General features: G+C 41.6%; 1 protein-coding gene across 3 annotated transcripts in view; it reads right to left on the bottom strand.

Moving 5' to 3' along the window:
- Nucleotides 1-1,885: 1,885 nt before the first annotated feature.
- orc1 (origin recognition complex, subunit 1) overlaps nucleotides 1,886-20,314 on the bottom strand; it is an 85,110-nt gene continuing 66,681 nt past the window's right edge. For all 3 annotated transcript variants that reach the window (XM_034082025.2, XM_034082026.2, XM_034082027.1), the window contains one exon: nucleotides 1,886-2,374. In XM_034082025.2, coding sequence (XP_033937916.1) covers nucleotides 2,180-2,374 — 195 coding nt within the window. In that variant the 3' untranslated portion in view covers nucleotides 1,886-2,179. The remainder of the gene's footprint in view (nucleotides 2,375-20,314) is intronic.

Below are 20,314 nucleotides of genomic sequence, written 5' to 3'. Positions count from 1 at the left end.
CAGAACTGGATCAAGGAAGTTGTCTGAGAAGTAGCCATCGACACTCAGTTTGTCAAAAAGGTCTATCCAAAACTAGACACACTCACTTCGCAAGGTCAGCCACCATCAGTAGGGATTTTTTTTTACTGGGGGACGCCATTTTAATTAGGTCAAACAATGCCACACAAGTGCACACGCGCGCAGTGCACTCACAAAACGGGCAAACAGGTCCACAGAAACTACCGGTATGTATGCTTAATCCTACTTTAGTTAATTTACTGCAAAAAGCAGACGGCACATGCGCTCCACACACACACACACACACACACACACACACACACACACACACACACACACACACACACACACACACACACACACACACACACACACACACACACACACACACACACACACACACACACACACACACACACACACACACACACACACACACACACACACACACACACACACACACACACACACACACACACACACCTTGTTTCCTCCACCACACCTCTGGGAAAGGTGAGCTTGAGCTAGCCAGGGGAACGTTGCTAGCCAGCTAACGTTAACGTTAGTGCAAGCATTATCCACGTCGATGTAGTACTAGTAGCAGCTTCACTTGTAGCTTCGGTGCTGCTAGCCTCTTTCTTTTTGTGAATGATATTCTTTTTAGAAAAGAAGTCAAGTAAAAAATGTTTGCCTGCCATTATAGAGCTTTTTCGTTAGCGTTCCTGAGGGAAAGAGCTGCCGCAAAAATGGCGGGCGGCGAGCCAGCCCCAGCTCGCCGCGGGGTCACGAGCATGATGACGAGCGTGATGACGAAGCATAATTTTTGAAGGAAATCGTTTTTATGTTTTATTATAATTACTTACTGTGAAATGTATTGTGTTTGTCATTATTACAACAAATACACACTTGCAACTGATAACACTGGCAATGATTTTATATTTATTAGCCTATTGAAAAAAAGATCATGCTCCAAATAAGTGGGGGTACGGCGTACCCCCGCATCCAACGCCCACTACACCACTGGCCACCATCGTTCAATATGCTGGTTTCCAGTGCTTGGACCAAAGGTTACATTGTCTGTTTCAGCTCGGTTCTCAGAAAAATGCAAAAACTGCTGCATTTCAGCCAGATGGCCATTTTCTGTTCCTAAATCAAGTCTGAGTCTGGCAGGGCACCCACCAGCATTGATAACAGCATCAATAAAGTAGCCAGCGATGATCTTCGGGTCTTTGTTTGTTTTGTAAGCTTCAAGCCATATCATCTTTCTGGAAAACCCGTCACTGACTGCAATTCCAAATGGCTTTTTCTATCTCATAATTATGACTTTTCATGGGGATTTTATTTTGTTAAGTGGTGGAAATGGGCTTCCATAAAATATATACACTGCAAAAAACTAAAAAAAGGAGTAAAAGTAGTCCCCGACTCGTTTTATTTTTTTAAAGTAGCCCTCATCCTAAAAAAGGTTGGTGACACCTGCACTAAACTAACATAACACGTTCTCCTTCTGTTTGCAGCCTTGAACAAGTCCTGGAGGATAAGCAGCCATAAGAAAGTCATAAAATCGCCATCACCAATCAATAATAGCCTCTCGTAGCTTGGAGATGCTAACCGGCCAAGACCCAATATCCAGAGATGGCTAGATGGCCCGGTGACGTCAACTCGAAATCTGATTGGTCAATGCAACCGTTTCATTGGTTGCATTGACTGTTGATTTTGAAGGCCTCAAGCAGATTTATTTGACCCAGCAACACATTCTGACTGAAATAAGATTGGATAAAAGCGACAACATTAACAATTATTACGTGCAACACAGAGAAAAGCTATAAAATGAAGAGAATATAGTTTAATAAATCATTTAATACATGTTAATGTAAAAACTAGTCAGGGATTCTGATAGTGTTTAGGCCAGCAGAGAAGGCCTTGCTGGCCCTGACGGCCCGCCACTGATTACTAGCATTCCAAAAAGAAAATAATAAAGTTGCTTATAATAAAAGATGGGATTTTATTGCATATTCAGGTATTGAGACATAAAAAAGATGCACAGTACAATTTTTAAAATAATTTCAGAATGAGACAAATCTAATATTAAACTGGGGAAAATCACACATTAAAAATAAAGACAACTGCAAAAAACTATTTATGTAATGTAGTTCAGATAAATGGGTGTGCGGAGTAATCTCTTTTAGTCGGACTTGAGGGCGTAGAGCACGTCGTCTTGGCTTACGTTGAGGCGGACTCGCTGCAGAACCCCCAGGCGGCTAGGCTCCAACAGCAGTAACCTGCATGCCCCCAGACGCTGACATACAGCGAGACCTTCGGACACGCTGACAGGCTGCAGACCCTCTACCCGACAAAGGGCCTGGTGCTGCACAAACACCTTCAAAAACATAAAAACAGAGGGGCAGATATTTACTCTTTGCTTTAGGATCAGGACATCTATCCATTTGACAAATATTACATTTGCGACTGGAAGTAGGAGAAAACGTTTTAGAACAGATTTTAAATGGGATTTTACTTATTCATCTTTAATTGAAATTAAATTAAAGAGAACCTCTCTGCTGCGTGCTATGATATGGTTCATGACTTATGGAAGGGGCTTAAGTATGAGGTCGGGGCATAGTGATAGCAATAAACCGTAAATGACTGCCGAGTGCATTGATGCCCAGGGGCACCGTAGTTGGGGGACAAGTGGGACTGACTACCCAGGGCTCAGATGGGGGGAGGGTCTTTGAAAGGCATAGAATTAAAACTTTTTTTTGTTTGCAGCGCAATAAAATCAGTTGAGTGACTGAATTCTGTATCCAAAAACAAAATGGTGAAGACCCCTCTCACCCCTCACAAAAGGAGGAAAATGGTTTAGTCATCCCTGCACTAGTTGTCCTTAAGCCCCGCGTCTCAGCCGCTCTCTGCTCTGTCAAATGAATGCAGGAGGGAAAATAACTCTGTTTAAGGCTTTTAGCGCATTTTAAAACGTTTAGGATTTAATGATATAAATGAAGGCTATTCAAGTGTTCATACTGGAAAGTTGATTTACCTAAAAAAAAACACAAGATTTACGGACGTCTCCAGGGCACGATATTATAAATGGCCCGCAGCAGACCGTACTTTCCACTAAAAATATTTGTTTACAAAAATAAAAAAAAATGGCCTGTGGTATAGGTATTTTGACAAGCAATTTTGCTAAATTGTTTCGTTTATTAACGCTACAACATAGCGTTTCGTGAGTTGTCAGGTGAAAAGCAAACAGCTGTTGCTGCGGATCACAGCGCGAGCAGGCTCCCGTGAGCGCGCTCGTTCACTACAGACTTTCGCCCCACCTAACAATTTGCCAAAATGTTTTTAATACCAGCAGTAACCGGCCAAGCGTCGGGAAAAAAACAATCTTCAAATAAAAGAAAGTCACCGAAGGAGTTAAGAGTGACAGGGAGTATGAGAAGAAGAGGGAGAGAAAGTTTCAGCCAGCTTAATCGATGGAGTGGCGCATTGACGCGTCCTAAAACCATTTTATAATTTTATAATCACAAATCTATCGAGTAGATTTATGATTCGAAAACGTGCATTTATCAAACAGGTTTGTTTTCCACAGATCTTATTTCCAGCTATTTTCCAAAACCCTGTGGAGAAATCCCATTGCTCTTTTGTGGAGGGAACCAGCAGCTTACTTCCTGGTTTTAGGACGCGTCACTGCACCTCTCTATATGATGCCAATATAAACAAGGTCTTCTGTCGGCTCTGTACATCAATGCCGACCTATGCTGACAAGTAAGTGAAGAGTAGAACATATAAAGGTATTGGCTATAGGGAAATGTCCCAGCAGTTTAGGATAATGAAGGTTCTAATCTAATCTATTACATAGCCATTACATTTCTAACTCCTGATAATGAGAGGAAGACAGAAAGCGCATTATACAAATAATAATACTCACAATAATAGCAGACATTTTTTAACAATGACCACAATATAATTATTCTAATAAACCAAATATGAACAATTGAGGAAAATGAGGAATACCTGATGATTCAAATGTTGCAGTACAAGTAGTAATGTAGTTTGTGCATACATTACTATTGCAACAAATGCGTTCATTTTCTTCATTATTAGTCGATTTTTTTTGGACGACTGCTCCGGGCCAGTGGTTACAATGGTGGGGCCAGTGATAATAACATTCCACCGGCCCGGCGGGCCAGTGACATTTTACCCTTAATGTCTACCCCTGGTCTCTTTCCCAATGTAATTCAATTAGAATTTGCTTCAGCGCCTGGTGAACTTCCTGATTGGCGTGCTCTAAACATAGATAATTCAAAGAAGAAGTAGTAATGATTTTGAAGAAGACCCGTCAGTGTCATTTACTGGGGAATGAAGTCCAATATCATCAGTTCCATAAGATACATTAGAGTTTGAAGTTAGACATTCTTCATATTTTTTCAATAACAGCAAGATCAATCATATCAAAGCAAAACTTGTAGAGATTTTTCAGCTTTCTAAAGTTTGAATAATTTAGCATTTTGGCATATATGCTTTCTGATTTTTTGTGTGTTATTGTTTATGCAAATAAACATGATATGTGAAGTCTTGTTCAGTTGTCTGTTATCATGCCGTATAGTAAGCACTCTCTCAATGTAGTGGTTAAAAAACCTAAGACGGTGTGACGGTCTCAAACACGCCGATCGCGAGCTGCCGCCAGAAGAGAAGACTCCCGTCGGGGAGAGCAGAATCTTCAGCCGCTCTTACTCTTGCTGAGAATCCTTGCAGGCAGGGTCGGGACTTTATTTAGCTGGGCCACCATGCAGCCAATCATATGCGAGGACACACTAGGATCATACCATTATGTGAAAGAAGGGTGGGGGGCACAGCAGGTGTAGTGGTACAGGCCAGCTGCACAGAGCGATGGGGAGACGGATTTAAATGGAAGTGCGTCGGAAAAAGTCAAGAAATTAGCGAAAACCGAAAAAAGAAGCAGCGTCTGCTGCTTTTCAGTGATACTGGAGAAAGCTAAGCTGAGTGCAGGATTTGTAAAATTAAAATAACCTTTTTTTGTTACCTTTATTTTGGTAACCACTCAGGAATTACTGTCAGAGGTGGGAGAAGTTCAGATCTTGTACTTGAGTAAAAGTACCAGAGTGTAGGAATACTCGGTTACAATAAAAAGTCCTGCATTAAAAATGTTACAAGTAAAAGTACAAAAGTATTAGCATCAAAATATAGTTAAAGTACCACCTGCAGAGGGATCTAGATGCAGGTGTTCTTTTCCCCATAGAGACGCCTCACTGCACATTATCCCTTGCATAAAGATAGATTGTGGGTCCCTTACAACATGTTGTACACAGTGGAAATAAACATTCTGGTTACCTCAACATCAGGGATCTTATACATTAAACTCCTGAATCAATCCGTCACGGTAGCCTTACCTTACTGGTAAAGTAACACGTTACTTTACCAGCAGAGAGAAAATGAATTATGAAATTATTAATGTGACTAATAAAGAGCAGTTTGATTATTAAGTATTATTCTGTTGATCGATGTCATTACATTTGGTGAAAAACACATAATGACTTGTTTAAGACTCGTTTTGTCAAAGTTTAGGACTTGGACTTGACTTGAACTTGCCCAACCTGACTTGAGACTTGACTTGGACTTGAGCGCAAAGACCTTTGACTTGACTCGGACTTGCAAAACAATGACTTGGTCCCACCTCTGATCTGTACTAACCCACTGTACAGCAGACAAGACCTTCTGAACATTGGGTTACATGTCGGATCACTGGATATCCCCATTAACGCTCCCGACGACATCAAGCTAGCAACGGGTTCACCGGGTTTGTTTACATTGCCTCCCCGGACAAGGAGGCTCCGTAGACGGCGAAGAGATCGCAGGCAAAAGCGAGGCTGTAGAGGAGGCGCTCGTGAGAAGCTAACTCAGTCTCCGCACCGCGCCCCTCTCCCCAACCTTCTCCTTGCTAATGTGCGGTCTCTGGTGCACACTGATCTTCACAGAATCATGGCTGCATGAGGGCGTTCCTGATAGCGCGATCGCGTTACTAGGCCTTCACTGCACCCGTTCGGACAGAACAGCTGACTGTGGTAAGATGCGGAGGAGGACTGTGCATTTATGTCAACAACTCCTGGTGTACAGACAACAGCACCATTACCAGGCACTGTTCTGCCGACCTAGAATTTCTCATGGTTAAATCCAGACCCTTCTATCTGCCCAGAGAATTCACTTCCATCATTACAATTGCAGCCTATATACCACCCGATGCTAATGCTAAGCTAGCTATGAAGGAACTGCATGTATCCATTAGCACGCAACAGACATTACACCCGGAGTCTGTCTTCATCATTGATGGAGATTTCAATCACTCCAACCTAAAGACTGTTCTGCCCAAATTCCACCAACATGTCTCATGTCCCACAAGAGGAGATAAGACCCTGGATCATGTAATATCAAAGATGCATATAAGGCCCTCCCTCTCCCCCATCTGGGTCAGTCAGACCACATCTCACTGTTCCTTCTACCCAAATACCACCCCCTTATCAGACGAGTCAAGCCCTCGGTCAAGACAGTGAAAGTCTGGCCTGAGGGAGCAGAGTCCAATTTACAGCATCAGCTTCACATCACCAACTGGAACAACTTCGCTGTAACTACAACTATGTCTACTTAAGTAGACATTGACGCATACACCTCTTCTGTTTTGGATTGCATCAACACCTACATCAGTGATGCCACCACCACCAAACAGATCAAAATATTCCCTAATCAGAATGGATGGATGGATGGGCAGGTCTGCCAACTGCTGAAGGCATGTGACACCGCCTTCAGGTCAGGAGACGTGCAGGACTACCGTCTAGCCAGGGCTGAGCTGAAACAGGGCATAAAAAGGGCGAAGCACTGCCACAAGCTAAAGTTTGAGGAGCACTTTAACACCTCTGACCCCAGACGCATGTGGCAGGGGTTACAGACCATCACAGACTTCAAACCCACCCGGGCCTCCCCCCCGTCCACTGACCCCTCTCTTCCAGATGAGCTTAATTATTGTGATGCTCGTTTTGACAGGGTCAATCATGAGGTAGCCACTAGGGCCACTCTCCCTGCAGACCATCTGCCCCTCACACTCTCCACCACAGATGTGCATGCTGAACTGAGCAGGACAAACACACGTAAGGCCGCTGGCCCCGATGGCATCCCCGGACGTGTACTCAGCTCTTGTGCTGAGCAGCTGACCATGGTCCTGACTGACATCTTTAACCTGTCCTTGGCCCAAGAAAAAGTCCCCACGTGCTTCAAATACACCTCCATTGCGCCTGTTCCCAAGCACGCCTCTCCAACAAGCATTAATGACTACCGACCCGTGGCACTTACATCGACCATCATGAAGTGTTTCGAGAGGCTGGTCCTGGCTCGGCTTAAATCATGCCTCCCACCCACACTTGACCCCTACCAGTTTTCCTATCATCAGAACAGGAGTACGGATGACGCCATCTCCACAGCACTACACCCTGCCCTCTACCATCTGGATCAGAGCAACACATACGTACGATTCCTGTTCATTGACTTTAGCTCGGCATTTAACACCATCATTCCTTCAAAACTGATTACCAAGCTCAGTGACCATGGCATCGACCCCTCCCTCTGCAACTGGATACTGGACTTTCTCACAAACAGACCCCAGCATGTTAGAATAGACAAGCTCACATCCTCTAATCTCATACTTAGCACTGGTCTCCCACAGGGCTATGTGTTAAGTCCCCTCCTATATTCCCTCTTTACACATGACTGCAAACCTGTACATGGCTCAAACACCATCGTTAAGTTTGCAGACGACACTACAGTGGTCGGGCTTGTCAGCAACAATGACGAGACGGCATACAGGGAAGAGGTTAAGCATCTGGCAGAGTGGTGCGCCAACAACAACCTGGCACTCAACACCAAGAAGACGAAAGAGGTCATTGTGGACTTCAGAAGGAACAAAGGCGGCACGCACTCCCCAGTCCATCTTAGTGGAGAAGAGGTTGAGCGGGTCACCAGCTTCAAGTTCCTGGGAGTCCACATCTCGGAGGACCTCTCCTGGACCACCAACACCTCAGCCCTAGTCAAGAAGGCTCACAAGCGCATCTTCTTCCTGAGGAAACTAGCAAAACTCTGCCTATCCTCCCAGGTGCTAATGAACTTCTACCTTTGCACCATCGAGAGCATCCTCTCCACCGTATGGTATGGTAACTGCACGGTCAAGGACAAGAAATCACTCCCCTCCATAGCCTCAGTCTATGAAAAGCGGTGCCTGCGAAGGGCACGAATCATCATCAAAGACTCTTCCCACCCCAACCATACACTGTTTATCCCCCTACGTGGCACCCGCTCTGGGACACGCTACCGCAGCCTCCCAGGTAGAACAAACAGGACTACGCACAGCTTCTTCCCTTCAGCAGTCAGACTGCTGACAATGAAACCCACGCTGTCCCATACTGCCTAGTTGTTGTCGTGTGCTGTGCTGAAGCGCAATTCTGTATTCACTGTATTTATTATTATCTGTGTATTTATTCTTATTTATACATTTCCCATCTATTTACCTTTATTTTTGTATCATTTATTTTGTACATACTTCTGATAAGTGTGTATATAACTGACTGTTTTGAACTCTGGTTAGACCCTCCTTAATTTCGTTACACTGTGCTTGCATTTTTGTAATGACAATAAAGTAATCTAATCTAATGAATGTTCTCTTAAAAGGTAGGGTATGTAAGTTTGAGAAACCGGCTCAAGATACACTTTTTGTTATATTCCATGGAATGCTCTTAACATTCCGATAGCAATGAATATCTTAAGTGCTTTGACAAAAAATCCATTAAAAAATGTCATCTGTGCAAGCCGTTATACTGTAAAAAGTACGACCAATCATTTTAGCCGGACCGACTACAATTACTGGATGGCCTACCTGCCTGTCAGCCTTCCATCTGTGCACAAACTTATCTCATGCCCTCATTGGTCATGTGCGCATTTGTGTGTGTTGGAGGAGGGGCTCTATAAGGAAGTGGCAGATTTTCTCCGGTCGTGTATTTTCAAATTCTAGCGATCTCGAGCCGGTTTCTCAAACTTACATACCCTACCTTTAAGCATGATACTTCCAAGCAAACCTCATTTAACCATAGTAAAGTAATTGTAAACTACAGTACATTACATTTCATTTAACTGACGCTTTTATCCAAAGCGACTTACAATAAGTGCATTCGACCAAGAAGATACAAACTTGAAGAAAACAGAATCATATAAGTACATCAAGTTTCATAGAGCCAAAACATTTCAAGTGCTACTCAAGTAGCTTTAGATAAGACAGTCCTTTGTTAGTATAGAAGTGCTTTGATAGTAATTGTAATGCTCGAAGTGGAGTCGAAAGAGATGAGTTTGTAGTCTGCGCCGGAAGATATGTAAGCTTTCTGCTGTCTTGATGTCAATGGGGAGCTCATTCCACCATTTTGGAGCCAGGATAGCAAACCGACGTGTTTTTGCTGATGGGAACTTGGGTCCCACTCGTAGTGCGGGTGCAACGAGCAGTTTGGCTGACGCAGAGCGGAGTGCACGTGCTGGGGTGTATGGTTTAACCATGCCCTGGATGTAGGAAGGGCCAGATCCATTCACAGCATGGTAGGCTAGTACTAGTGTCTTGAAGTGGATTCTAGCAGTTACTGGAAGCCAGTGAAGGGAGCGGAGGAGCGGTGTAGTGTGGGAGAATTTAGGAAGGTTGAAGACCAGACGAGCCGCTGCATTCTTGGATGAGTTGCAGAGGTCGGATGGCACATGCAGGTAGACCAGCCAGGAGGGAGTTACAGTAGTCTAGGCATGAGATGACGAGAGCCTGGACCAGAAGTTGCGTCGCTTTCTGGGTCAGGGGGGGATGTCTCCTCCTGATGTTGTAAAGAGTGTATCTGCAGCAGCGGATTGTTGCAGCGATGTTTGCAGTGAAGGACAGGTTGTTATCTAAGGTCACACCCAGATTCCTTGCAGTCTGAGTCGGGGAAACAACAAAGGGGCCAATGTTGATTGTTAGGTCAAGAGTGGGACACTCTTTTCCCGAAAGAAAAAGCAGCTCAGTCTTGTCAAGGTTGAGCTTGAGGTGGTGAGCAGACATCCACTGAGAGATGTCTGCTAGACAAGCAGAGATGCGTGCGCTGACCTGGGTTTCAGAACGGGGAAAAGACAGAATTAATTGGGTGTCGTCAGCGTAGCAATGGTATGAAAAACCATGCGGGCTAATGACCGATCCGAGCGATTTTGTGTACAGAGAGAAGAGGAGGAGACCAAGGACAGAGCCCTGAGGGACCCCTGTAGTTAATTGACAAGGGTCGGACTCTGACCCTCTCCAAGTTACCCTGTAGTCTTCGAGGTATGAGGTGAGGAGGGAAAGTGCAGAGACTGAAACTCCAAGTTCTTGGAGAGTGCGAAGGAGGATCTGATGGTTCACCGTGTCGAATGCAGCAGTATGTTGAGGAAAGAGGGTTGAACTGCACACAGATTATTATTACTTCTATTATTACTATTTATACTTTAGTTCATGACTTTCCTAATAACCGCTTCAGATTCATGTTTACAGTTGTTGGCTCAGTCATTTGTAAATACATTTTAAAAGGTGCATTGGAGACATAGGTCCTGGATGGATATCCTCGTGGATTCATCTTCCTATTATACACACATGCATTTCCAAACATTTGGACTACCTATGTTGCAAATGTATTATCTTTTCAATTTACACACGGCATCTATTGCACGTCTGTCCGTCCTGGGAGAGGGATCCCTCCTCTGTTGCTCTCCCTGAGGTTTCTCCCATTTTTCCCTTTAAACTGGGTTTTCTTTGGAAGTTTTTCCTTGTACGATGTGAGGGTCTAAGGACAGAGGGTGTCGTATTGTCATACTGATATTCTGTACACACTGTGAAGACCACTGAGACAAATGTAACATTTGTGATATTGGGCTATATAAATAAACATTGATTGATTGATTGATTGATTGATTGATTGACATGGATCAAGAGAGGAAGGGGGCCTAGAGATATCTTATGTATAGGGCCCGGAGTTTTGTGCTACGCCCCTGTTGATGCCTACCACAAGAGTCTATGACAAAGGGATTGATAGAGTTAAGAAGAGTGTAGCTAAAGATTAGGGGGTGGGGCAAATCATTTCAAAACAGGGAATTACTGCCGAGTGCATCGATACCTCCGATAAGAGTGTACGACAAATAGTTCAGAATACCTTTATTCGTCAAAGATAGCTTGAAGCTCACCTATTATGCTATATTTGAACAATATATTATAGGGCCATATCTATACAAAACATGTCTTTTAAGAGTTTTGCTCAAAATAACAAACAGATCACCCATTGTGTCATGCATCATACCCCTCTATTTCAGCCCTGTTATTAAAGTGCTGATTCTGGGTCTGGCCCTTTAAATGTAACCGAGCTGCTGTTGGCCACGCCCCTTTGGAGCATCTGCATGCAAGCAGTGAGCTCTGTGAAGAGAACGCTGTCTACCAGCAGAAACTCAGCTAAACGCTGCCGTGATTAAATGCCATATTATGTTCCAAACCACATCAAGCATTATTTATGAAACAGTATGGAGCTCAAATGCTTTCTCTCTTGCAGGTTTTTCACAAGGTGAGTACCTTTTTATATCCTGCTACTTTACACATATTCTCTACAGTACAGCGTTAGCTCCGAGTGTTAGCGATGCTAATGTAAACACAGACCATATTACTTCCGAAACACGTGGCACATTGTTTCTGGTACCGCAACGTTTCTGATAGGGCCGTGGATGTAAAGCCAGCCCACATTTTAGTAATGTAGTCATGACTGCAGCAAATCTGGATCAGCTCCGTTGTTCCCCGTTTTTAGAGATGTAGATAGGTGACCTTTAATATAATTAAAAAGCATGCATCAAATGATTGCCGATGTAATGTGGACATGGGCCCTTTTTCCTGGGTTTATTTACCTAATTTATATAAAAAGTCAAATATCCAGCCTCAAAAGTGGTGTCTCTCAATATGGAGAGTGTGAAGGAAATATTTAATGGGATCTGTGCATGGGAGACTGTTGGTGTTTTCCCTATGTGTCCTGTTTGTAGTTTACACAGGGCACAGGTCAAAAGGTCCTGCCTCCCAGCATTTTTTTTGGGTTTCTCTACTCATTTACATCTGGAGGCTAATCATAACCTCGGGAATCGGTGTCATGGGGGACGTTGTCCTGGCCAATTTCCCCGTGTTTGTTGCTGGGACAGGTGTCTACGAGCAAGCACGGCCTATGTGAAAACTATGAGAATATTTGGGGCTAATGATAACCTAGGAATATCGAATTTCATCGATTTCCTCGTGTGTGCTTCTTGGAATTAAACCACCAGGCAATTACACACAGCAAATATTCAGAGAAACTTTTAAGAGATGTACCAGCAAAGTGGATTTTCTGAATTAGAAGCAATGTCGCAAGATTTGTATTTAAACAAATCGCCGAATTTAGGAGTTTTCAGAGGATAAATTGCCTAAATCAACAGCATTTCTGCTGAGGTGCTGATTCTCCGCCCCCTGTGGAGAACAGCATGCAGAGAGAGGAGCATACAGCATTATTTCCGCGATTATTACCATTTTTGAACTAAAGAAAGTGGTCAATGTGTGGTATGAGAATGTTGTATGAATTGCTGAATTTGGCTGTGTTTGCTGATACACGAGAATTATGAGTAAAAGAAGGCTCTCATAATTAAAAACCCCTCTGAAAGTCTCCCTAATTCAGATTAAAATAGGCTGGAAGAGTTTTTGTCAGGCTGAGTTGTTGAGAGTTTTTATGTTTGTTTGTCTAATTGCAGTGTTGTATAATTGTTTCGTGTTTGTTTGTCTACCCGCCGTCTTGTGCATGCGTTGTAACAAATCATAATGAATCAGTCCACAGCCAGGGTAAAATGAACTAAACTTTAGTTATCTCACCAAAATTAAATGACTTCGGAAAGAATGAAACAATAATGATAACGTATGAAAAGCTCAAACAGCTCAATGTTGTATTATTTGTTTAATTTATTCTTAAATCTATGTATTGTATGGTAATAATGAATAACAAAACGTAATGTATTGAACACATTCCGAAACAAAGAGGATAAGACAGAACCAGACTCATGCATGAAATACTTGGCTCTATGAAACCTGATGTACTTATATGGTTCTGTTTTCTTCAAGGTTGTGTCTTCCTGGTCGAATGTACTTATTGTAAGTCGCTTTGGATAAAAGCGTCAGCTAAATACAATGTAATGTAATATAGTCAGACAGTAATTGAAACTTTTGCGCTGTTGCTGCAAAATGAAAACCTTGTTGATTGTCTGTTTCCAACTGGCCACTGGAATCAGATAATTGATATACGTTGAAGTTCAATTACAGTTTAATATAGTTTAACATTCTTTATTAAACTGTTTCAAATTATTTCTAGTACAATTGGTCTATACAGACATTACTACAATCCTAATAGTTGTCAAATACTGAGCTTATGAACAATAGAGTAAAGGTCGCTGGTTAAGCCAGGATCAATATACTTGTTGAGGGTTATTGTGCACATAATAAATGTGTTTAGATGAATTGAGCAATTTTAAAGGAGTATAATGTTGCAATTTTTACACACACACACACACACACACACACACACACACACACACACACACACACACACACACACACACACACACACACACACACACACACACACACACACACACACACACACACACACACACACACACACACACACACACACACACACACACACACACACACACACACACACACACACACACACACACACACACACACACACACACACACACACACACACACACACACACACACACACACACACACACACACACACAGATGTGATTTACAGTTACTAAATCAGCCTACTATCACCTAAAGAACATATCTAGGATTAAAAGACTAATGTCACAGCAGGATTTGAGAAAAAAAAAAAAAAAACTTGTCCATGCTTTTATCTTCAGTAGACTGGACACTGCAATGGTGTCTTCACAGGTCTCAAAAAATATATATATATATTAGGAAGCTGCAGCTGATTCAGAACGCCGCTGCTCGAGTCCTCTCTAACACTAAGAGAGTGGATCACATCACTCCTGTTCTGAAGTCTTTACACTGGCTTCCTGTGTGTCAAAGAATAGATTTAAAAATACTGCTGCTGGTTTATAAAGCACTGAATGGTTTAGGCCCAAAATACATTTCTGACCTCCTGCTAAATTATGAACCATCCAGATCTCTCAGGTCTTCAGGGACTGGTCAGCTTTCTGTCCCCAGAGTCAGAACTAAACATGGAGAAGCAGCGTTCAGTTATTATGCTTTTAATTGAACTATTCATATTTTAGACCGCACTGTAACTTTTATCCATGTAACTTCTCCTTTTTAATGTTAAATTGAACTATTCATATTTTAAACTGCACTGTAACTTTTATCCATGTATTTGTCCTTTTAATGCTTATTTTATTAGCTTTTCTTTTAATGCTTAATGTCTTTCATTTTTTGTAAAGCACTTTCAATTGCCTTGCGTTGAAAGGTGCTATATACATCTGATGGAAATGGATAGAGACATTTATTTTAATTGTAGCAGTCAGTTTGTGGTTCTGGCAGCACTGGTGAGCATTTTCATAGATGTGTTTTCATGCCTCTGTGTAAGGTTTAGTCTTTCTATCTGTATAGCCACTGGTGTAACTAAGTTCATAAACTCAACAGGGACTATACTTGAGCACTATTTTGAGATACTTGTACTTTATTTGAGTATTTAAATGTTTTGTCACTTTATTCTTCTACTTCTACAGTTCAGAGGTACATGGTGTATTTCTACTCCGCTACATGTATTTCATACCTTCAGTTACTTTACGGATCTGGATGAATGATGTGAAATCTAATCAAGTGTTAAATCAGACTTTAGTTCCACCTGGAGTAAATCCACAAGCTACCCTGCAGTATACAAAGTACTTCAGACTAGCTGCAGGTCTACCAGATCAATCATTATAAAACACATCATATATTATTCTGAAATGGACCAATCTGCACAATGACTACCTTTACTGTCGCTATGTCCACTATATTTTGATGAGAATACCTTTATACGTTTACTTGAGTAACATTTTAATGCAGTACTCTTGCTGTAACGTAGTATTCCTACAGTCTGGTACTTCTACTCAAGAACAAGGGTACTAAAGCTAACGTTAGCCGGAAAGGTTTTTCAGTTCGCTTCATGCTGAAAATGAAATAGGACCCCACGGTTTGATGATTGATAGGTGTGGGCTGTCTTCCATTTTTCACACACAGATATCCACCCTTATCCACAAATGTAAAGTAGTTCACACAGCCTTTTTCCTCTGTGAGGAGCAGCAGGTTCAGCTTCATTTAAATATGTCGTGTAGTAATACTGTAGATGGATTTATTTTTCATCTCAAGAGAGAATGTGTATTTTATGTTAGTATTTCAAAAAAATCCCCCCAGACAGCGCCGCTGCGGGGTTGGGTTTTCAGCATGTCAATTTTGTCACACAAATGTGCCTTTTTATTTCATACAGTTCCATTTGGATTGAGACAGGGAAATAATCCAAACCTCATGCGTGGCGTTTCACCGTCAAGGGGGCGATATAGCCATCTGTATGTCAAATATGTCTTATATGTCTTAAATGACATGATGAATTGGAAATGGGGGACCCTGATGTAAACAAGACGAAAGTCTTTCTCTGGTCTGCATCCCCTTGACAATTGTATTTTTTGAGCTGTACTGTACTGTACCCAATATACAAGCTGTTAATAAACTTTTCAATCAATCAATCAATATGTAATTACATTTCAAATACTGACTTGAGCCCCACCACTGTATGGGTTAGCCCTACCATAGATTACCCAACACAAATACTCAGGAGCTGATAAGTCAATGAATTGCTTATCATGACAGGCACACAATAAAACAGTGGAAACAAACATGTGTTTGACTTTCATTAGTGAATGAAACTGTGTGCCCTTTATAGTCTGTGTCCAATATTGTGCATTTATATATATATTATATACATATCCTACATATATGCTAAGGTCCCGCTACTGACACGATAGCAGTCATTTCGTGCGCATGTGTGTAATTAAACCCATGATATCGAAATCTCAATCCAGCCAGGTACCCAGAGTTGGCAACCTTGCCCATACCCCAATAATATTTGTATTGCAGATCTACATGAATCACACAAACGACCTATTTTGGATTCAAAAGGTGACAAGTTTGCATCCCTGCTTGTTATCCATTTTATTACAGAGCTGGAAAAATGGTGTATTGATTGGATTCTGATCCGTGCAAGTCCTATTTTAACTGACTTTAGTTTCTAATATTAATGATAATTTGATTTCATCCCATAAATAATTATTTAAATTAACTCAACATTTCACATTGATGGATTAGTGTTCCACATTTTTCCCACTAATTTCTTTTATGATTGAGCCACTGGTAAAGAGAGACATTGATGACCCTGTGTTCCGTTTGTTGTCTATGGCTTCGGACGGCTTCACTAAAGGTCACCCAGCTCTGCCCTACTACAGACCGGCTGAGTGCAGTCACAGAGATGCTATGGCTGCGCTACATGACATTAATGGTCTGGTCCGAGAATGGACACCATTTCCTGCTCCCAGAGAGAATGACATTCCTCAAACTGAACTTTACAGCCGTTGATACTGTCTCACATGGGTCTGCTTCCCCCCCAACGAGCCATGAACTGAAAGCTTGACGTCTGCTCTGAACACTTGGAAGCCTCCCTGTCACACCAGCTCCAAACCCTTGGGTCAGTCAGATGAGTCAAACGGCTTCACTTGGGCACAGGGGTCAGAAATATGATTCTCGTTACCACAGAGTGGGTTTGTTTGTTTTTTTAAGGCTATCCATACTGCTATGCAGAGGATGCCTGCAGGTTGGCAAGCTGTGAAAAGCCCCTACCATTTTTAGTATAGGCCTGTTGTCAGGGGCCTGTTACTGTCTACTACATATATTCACATTATATAGACCATGAGGCTGCACGGAGCTTAGGCTAAAAATACAACCATTCTGTTCTGCTCTAAAGATTCAATTTATAGATTCTATATCAAAATAGTTTGTTCTTATTGTTTCCAATGATAACGTCACCTTAAGTGGAGGAATGCAAACCTGTTTTCAAATGTAAGGTTTTGAATTTGTTTGACATTTCTCAGTAAAGACACCCTCAGACGCCCACTATCATTCATGCTATGCCTTCAGTGGTGACTCAGATGTTAAGGGGGTTGAAGCTGTTCCTCCCAAATCAGAGATACTTTGTTTTTTTTCAACAAAGGTATGCATTTCCTGCATAATATATGGTTCTCACAATTGTTTTTGTTAGTTGCGCACAGCTGATACTGAGTTTTCTCGAGTGATGGATTATGACCTCTACCATGCTTACATGGACTCGTATGTTTTATTTCATATCTAACTGCAGTAAGAGAGAATAGAGAGAGCTGTGAGAGAGATGGGAGATGAGGATGTGAGATGAGGATGTGAGAGGGATGTGGAAGAGAGAATAGAGAGATGAGGATAAGAGAGGGATAGGAAAGAGAGAAGAGTTATTTGCAAGTTGCGTGCTGATACTGAGTTTTCTCGCTTAATAGCTTATAGACGATACCATGTTTAAATAGACTCCTACGTTGTTATTACATTATGTGACATATGTAAGAAAAGGGAGGGGAGAGTCAATTATATTTGAGTAATTGATCTCATATTGAAACATTCATTTCTCAAACCTATGTTTTATGGAAGAGAAAATGTACTTCTGATAAACTAATCTTTTATCAAACGGTAAATGGTGAATTAATATAATACTTAGAATCATTGAGAAGGGGTGATATCCACAGGGACTAGCTCACATTTAACTTAAAATAAAATGTCTCTGCTTTGGACTGATGAGTATATGATTATTGCATGTTAAATGACTAACACAAACCTTACATGTATGCATGTGCATGTGTCAGGAAGGCTCCCAAATAATTCTGAGGGGCCTATCCTATTTTGTAATTGAATGATAATGTGCTAATCCATTACTTTGAGTTGTCTGCACTCAGGAAAACATCTCTATCAAGTGTTAACCCAATAACTAGGACAGCTCTGAAGGTCAAGGGTCAGAGAGAGAGGGTCACACCCTCTGGCTGCAGAGAGCACCCCCAGCCACGGGCAAGGAGGCACGAGGTCTTTTGAGATGAGAGGATTCTAATCTTCAACTTTCTGATGGGATGGGATGCTTCTTCATCTTACTGCTCGGGGGGGGGGGGGGGGGGGGGCAAACAGACAACTCTGCAGGACGAGCGATGGCTTCAGAGGCTCCATGGTTCTTGGAGGGGCAGATTTCTTCCTAACCTCTCCCATCACGGGGGTGGCATCTGGATGTGCCACTTGGAATAGGCTCTGCTCTCAAGCAGATAGCAGAATGAATGCAGGCAGATGAGCCTCTGGTTCACTGGGAGATCATAAAGTGCTCACCGAATGAGCCACAAAAGCAGAGCAATTGGGGGGTTTGAAATATGGTGCTCTGGTGAAGAAGAGTTTTGAGCCAATCAGCACTCAGTGCTAATCTACAGTATCGGGATGCCTTCACACACCAGACATTCTGTGTCATAAAGAGAAGAGGAGAACGAGTCAGGAGGACATGTTCTTCCAACTCTTGTACACAGATAACATTTGAATTGAATGACCAGATGATTACAGATGTACAATTAATGATTGTTTTTATATTTCCGATGAACAGATATGTGTTAAATAGTGGTGACAAATATATTTTGTCAGATCAGATTACACTTTCACACTAAACAAAATAAATTAATTGATATTTTCAGATTGATAATGTATTGAACAATAAGATATTTCTAATATTATAACAGACAATGTTACTATCCTTAATCATTACCAGGTAAAATGTACAACGAGGAAACCAGATTACCAGGTTCCCAATCCAGGTGCTACTGCATGCTACATTTAGATAGAAAAACAAATGTTCTATCCACTCCACTTAAATACTCAGCAGGTGATGTAGATTTTTCAAAAAGGCCTTAATCACTCCTTTTAAACGAACTAAAACTAATTTTGCAGCAAGTTTAATGTTAGACTACGCACATGAACACAATATTAGCAACTGTTTATTGTGCCTAAATATGCCAGAATCTATGCATTCTCCTATGTTTAGCCCAATTCCTTTCACGAAAGCTGGTTTAGTGAGCTGGACATAGCATCCAGAATTAGCGAGGAGGCTGAGGATTGGTACAACTTTTCCCCACAGACTCTGAGCAATCTTAACAGTACGAGGGCCTAGTCTCTCTCATTGTTGATACAGTAAATACAATTACCTGCCTGACGGTTTCAAACGAATAGATGTTTTGACTTTTCTTTCCTCAGGTTGTTGAAATAAAATGCCTAACTTTTCCTTTTCAGATGTTAAACAAATGTATTTGAATAAAATGTATGTAGTAAAGTGCCTTACTCTTGAATAAGTGTATTGAAGTAAACGAAAAGTAATGCTAAAGATTGAGGACACTGTACCTTTACAGATTACAGATTGATCGATTCATCACTGTGAATTTATACCTTAACTGTGAATTTTAACTGAATCCCTAATGATTCTGATTTTATACCTCAATTGGATTTCTTATAATCCTACATTCTAATTGTGTTTTAATAAGTAATTGCCTTGAAGTAAATCTTTAAAGATGTAAGCTGAATTTGAATGAGATTAACTGAGTGATAAATGATAAAAGATCCTGCTTTTAAACATATATTTTACTATTATATTTTTGTATTGCATGTGTTATTATTGTGCCTTTTTGACAAAAGAAATCAAACACTGAAGAGAGATGATTTTCTATTATGGTTGTCTGTATCAACCATTGTGATTGACTGTTTCAATCTTATTCTGCTTTTGATGTGATTAATGTAATGAGAAACACACACAACTCTGAGGACGTTTTATTTGATTTAAGTAGTGACTGAAATATTCTTAGACTAATGTTAATTGGTTATCAATAAATTGATAAAAGGGTGGATCTGTGAAGGAAATATTTAATGGGATCTGTGCATGGGAGACTGTTGGTGTTTTCCCTATGTGTCCTGTTTGTAGTGTACACAGGGCACAGGTCAAAAGGTCCTGCCTCCCTGAAGGGAAGTGTGACCAAATGCACAGATGGTTGTTAATGGATCAGTCCTTGGTCTCAACATGTGTTGCATAGATTAGGATGAAAAGGGCGCGAACAGAGGCTCCTCCTTGATTATCTGTGT

The sequence above is a fragment of the Pseudochaenichthys georgianus genome, chromosome 4, assembly GCF_902827115.2.
Source record: "Pseudochaenichthys georgianus chromosome 4, fPseGeo1.2, whole genome shotgun sequence".
In the NCBI taxonomy this organism is placed as follows: Eukaryota; Metazoa; Chordata; class Actinopteri; order Perciformes; family Channichthyidae; genus Pseudochaenichthys; species Pseudochaenichthys georgianus.
The sequence above is the reverse complement of the archived record's forward strand: the minus strand, read 5'-3'. Positions and strand labels throughout refer to the sequence as shown.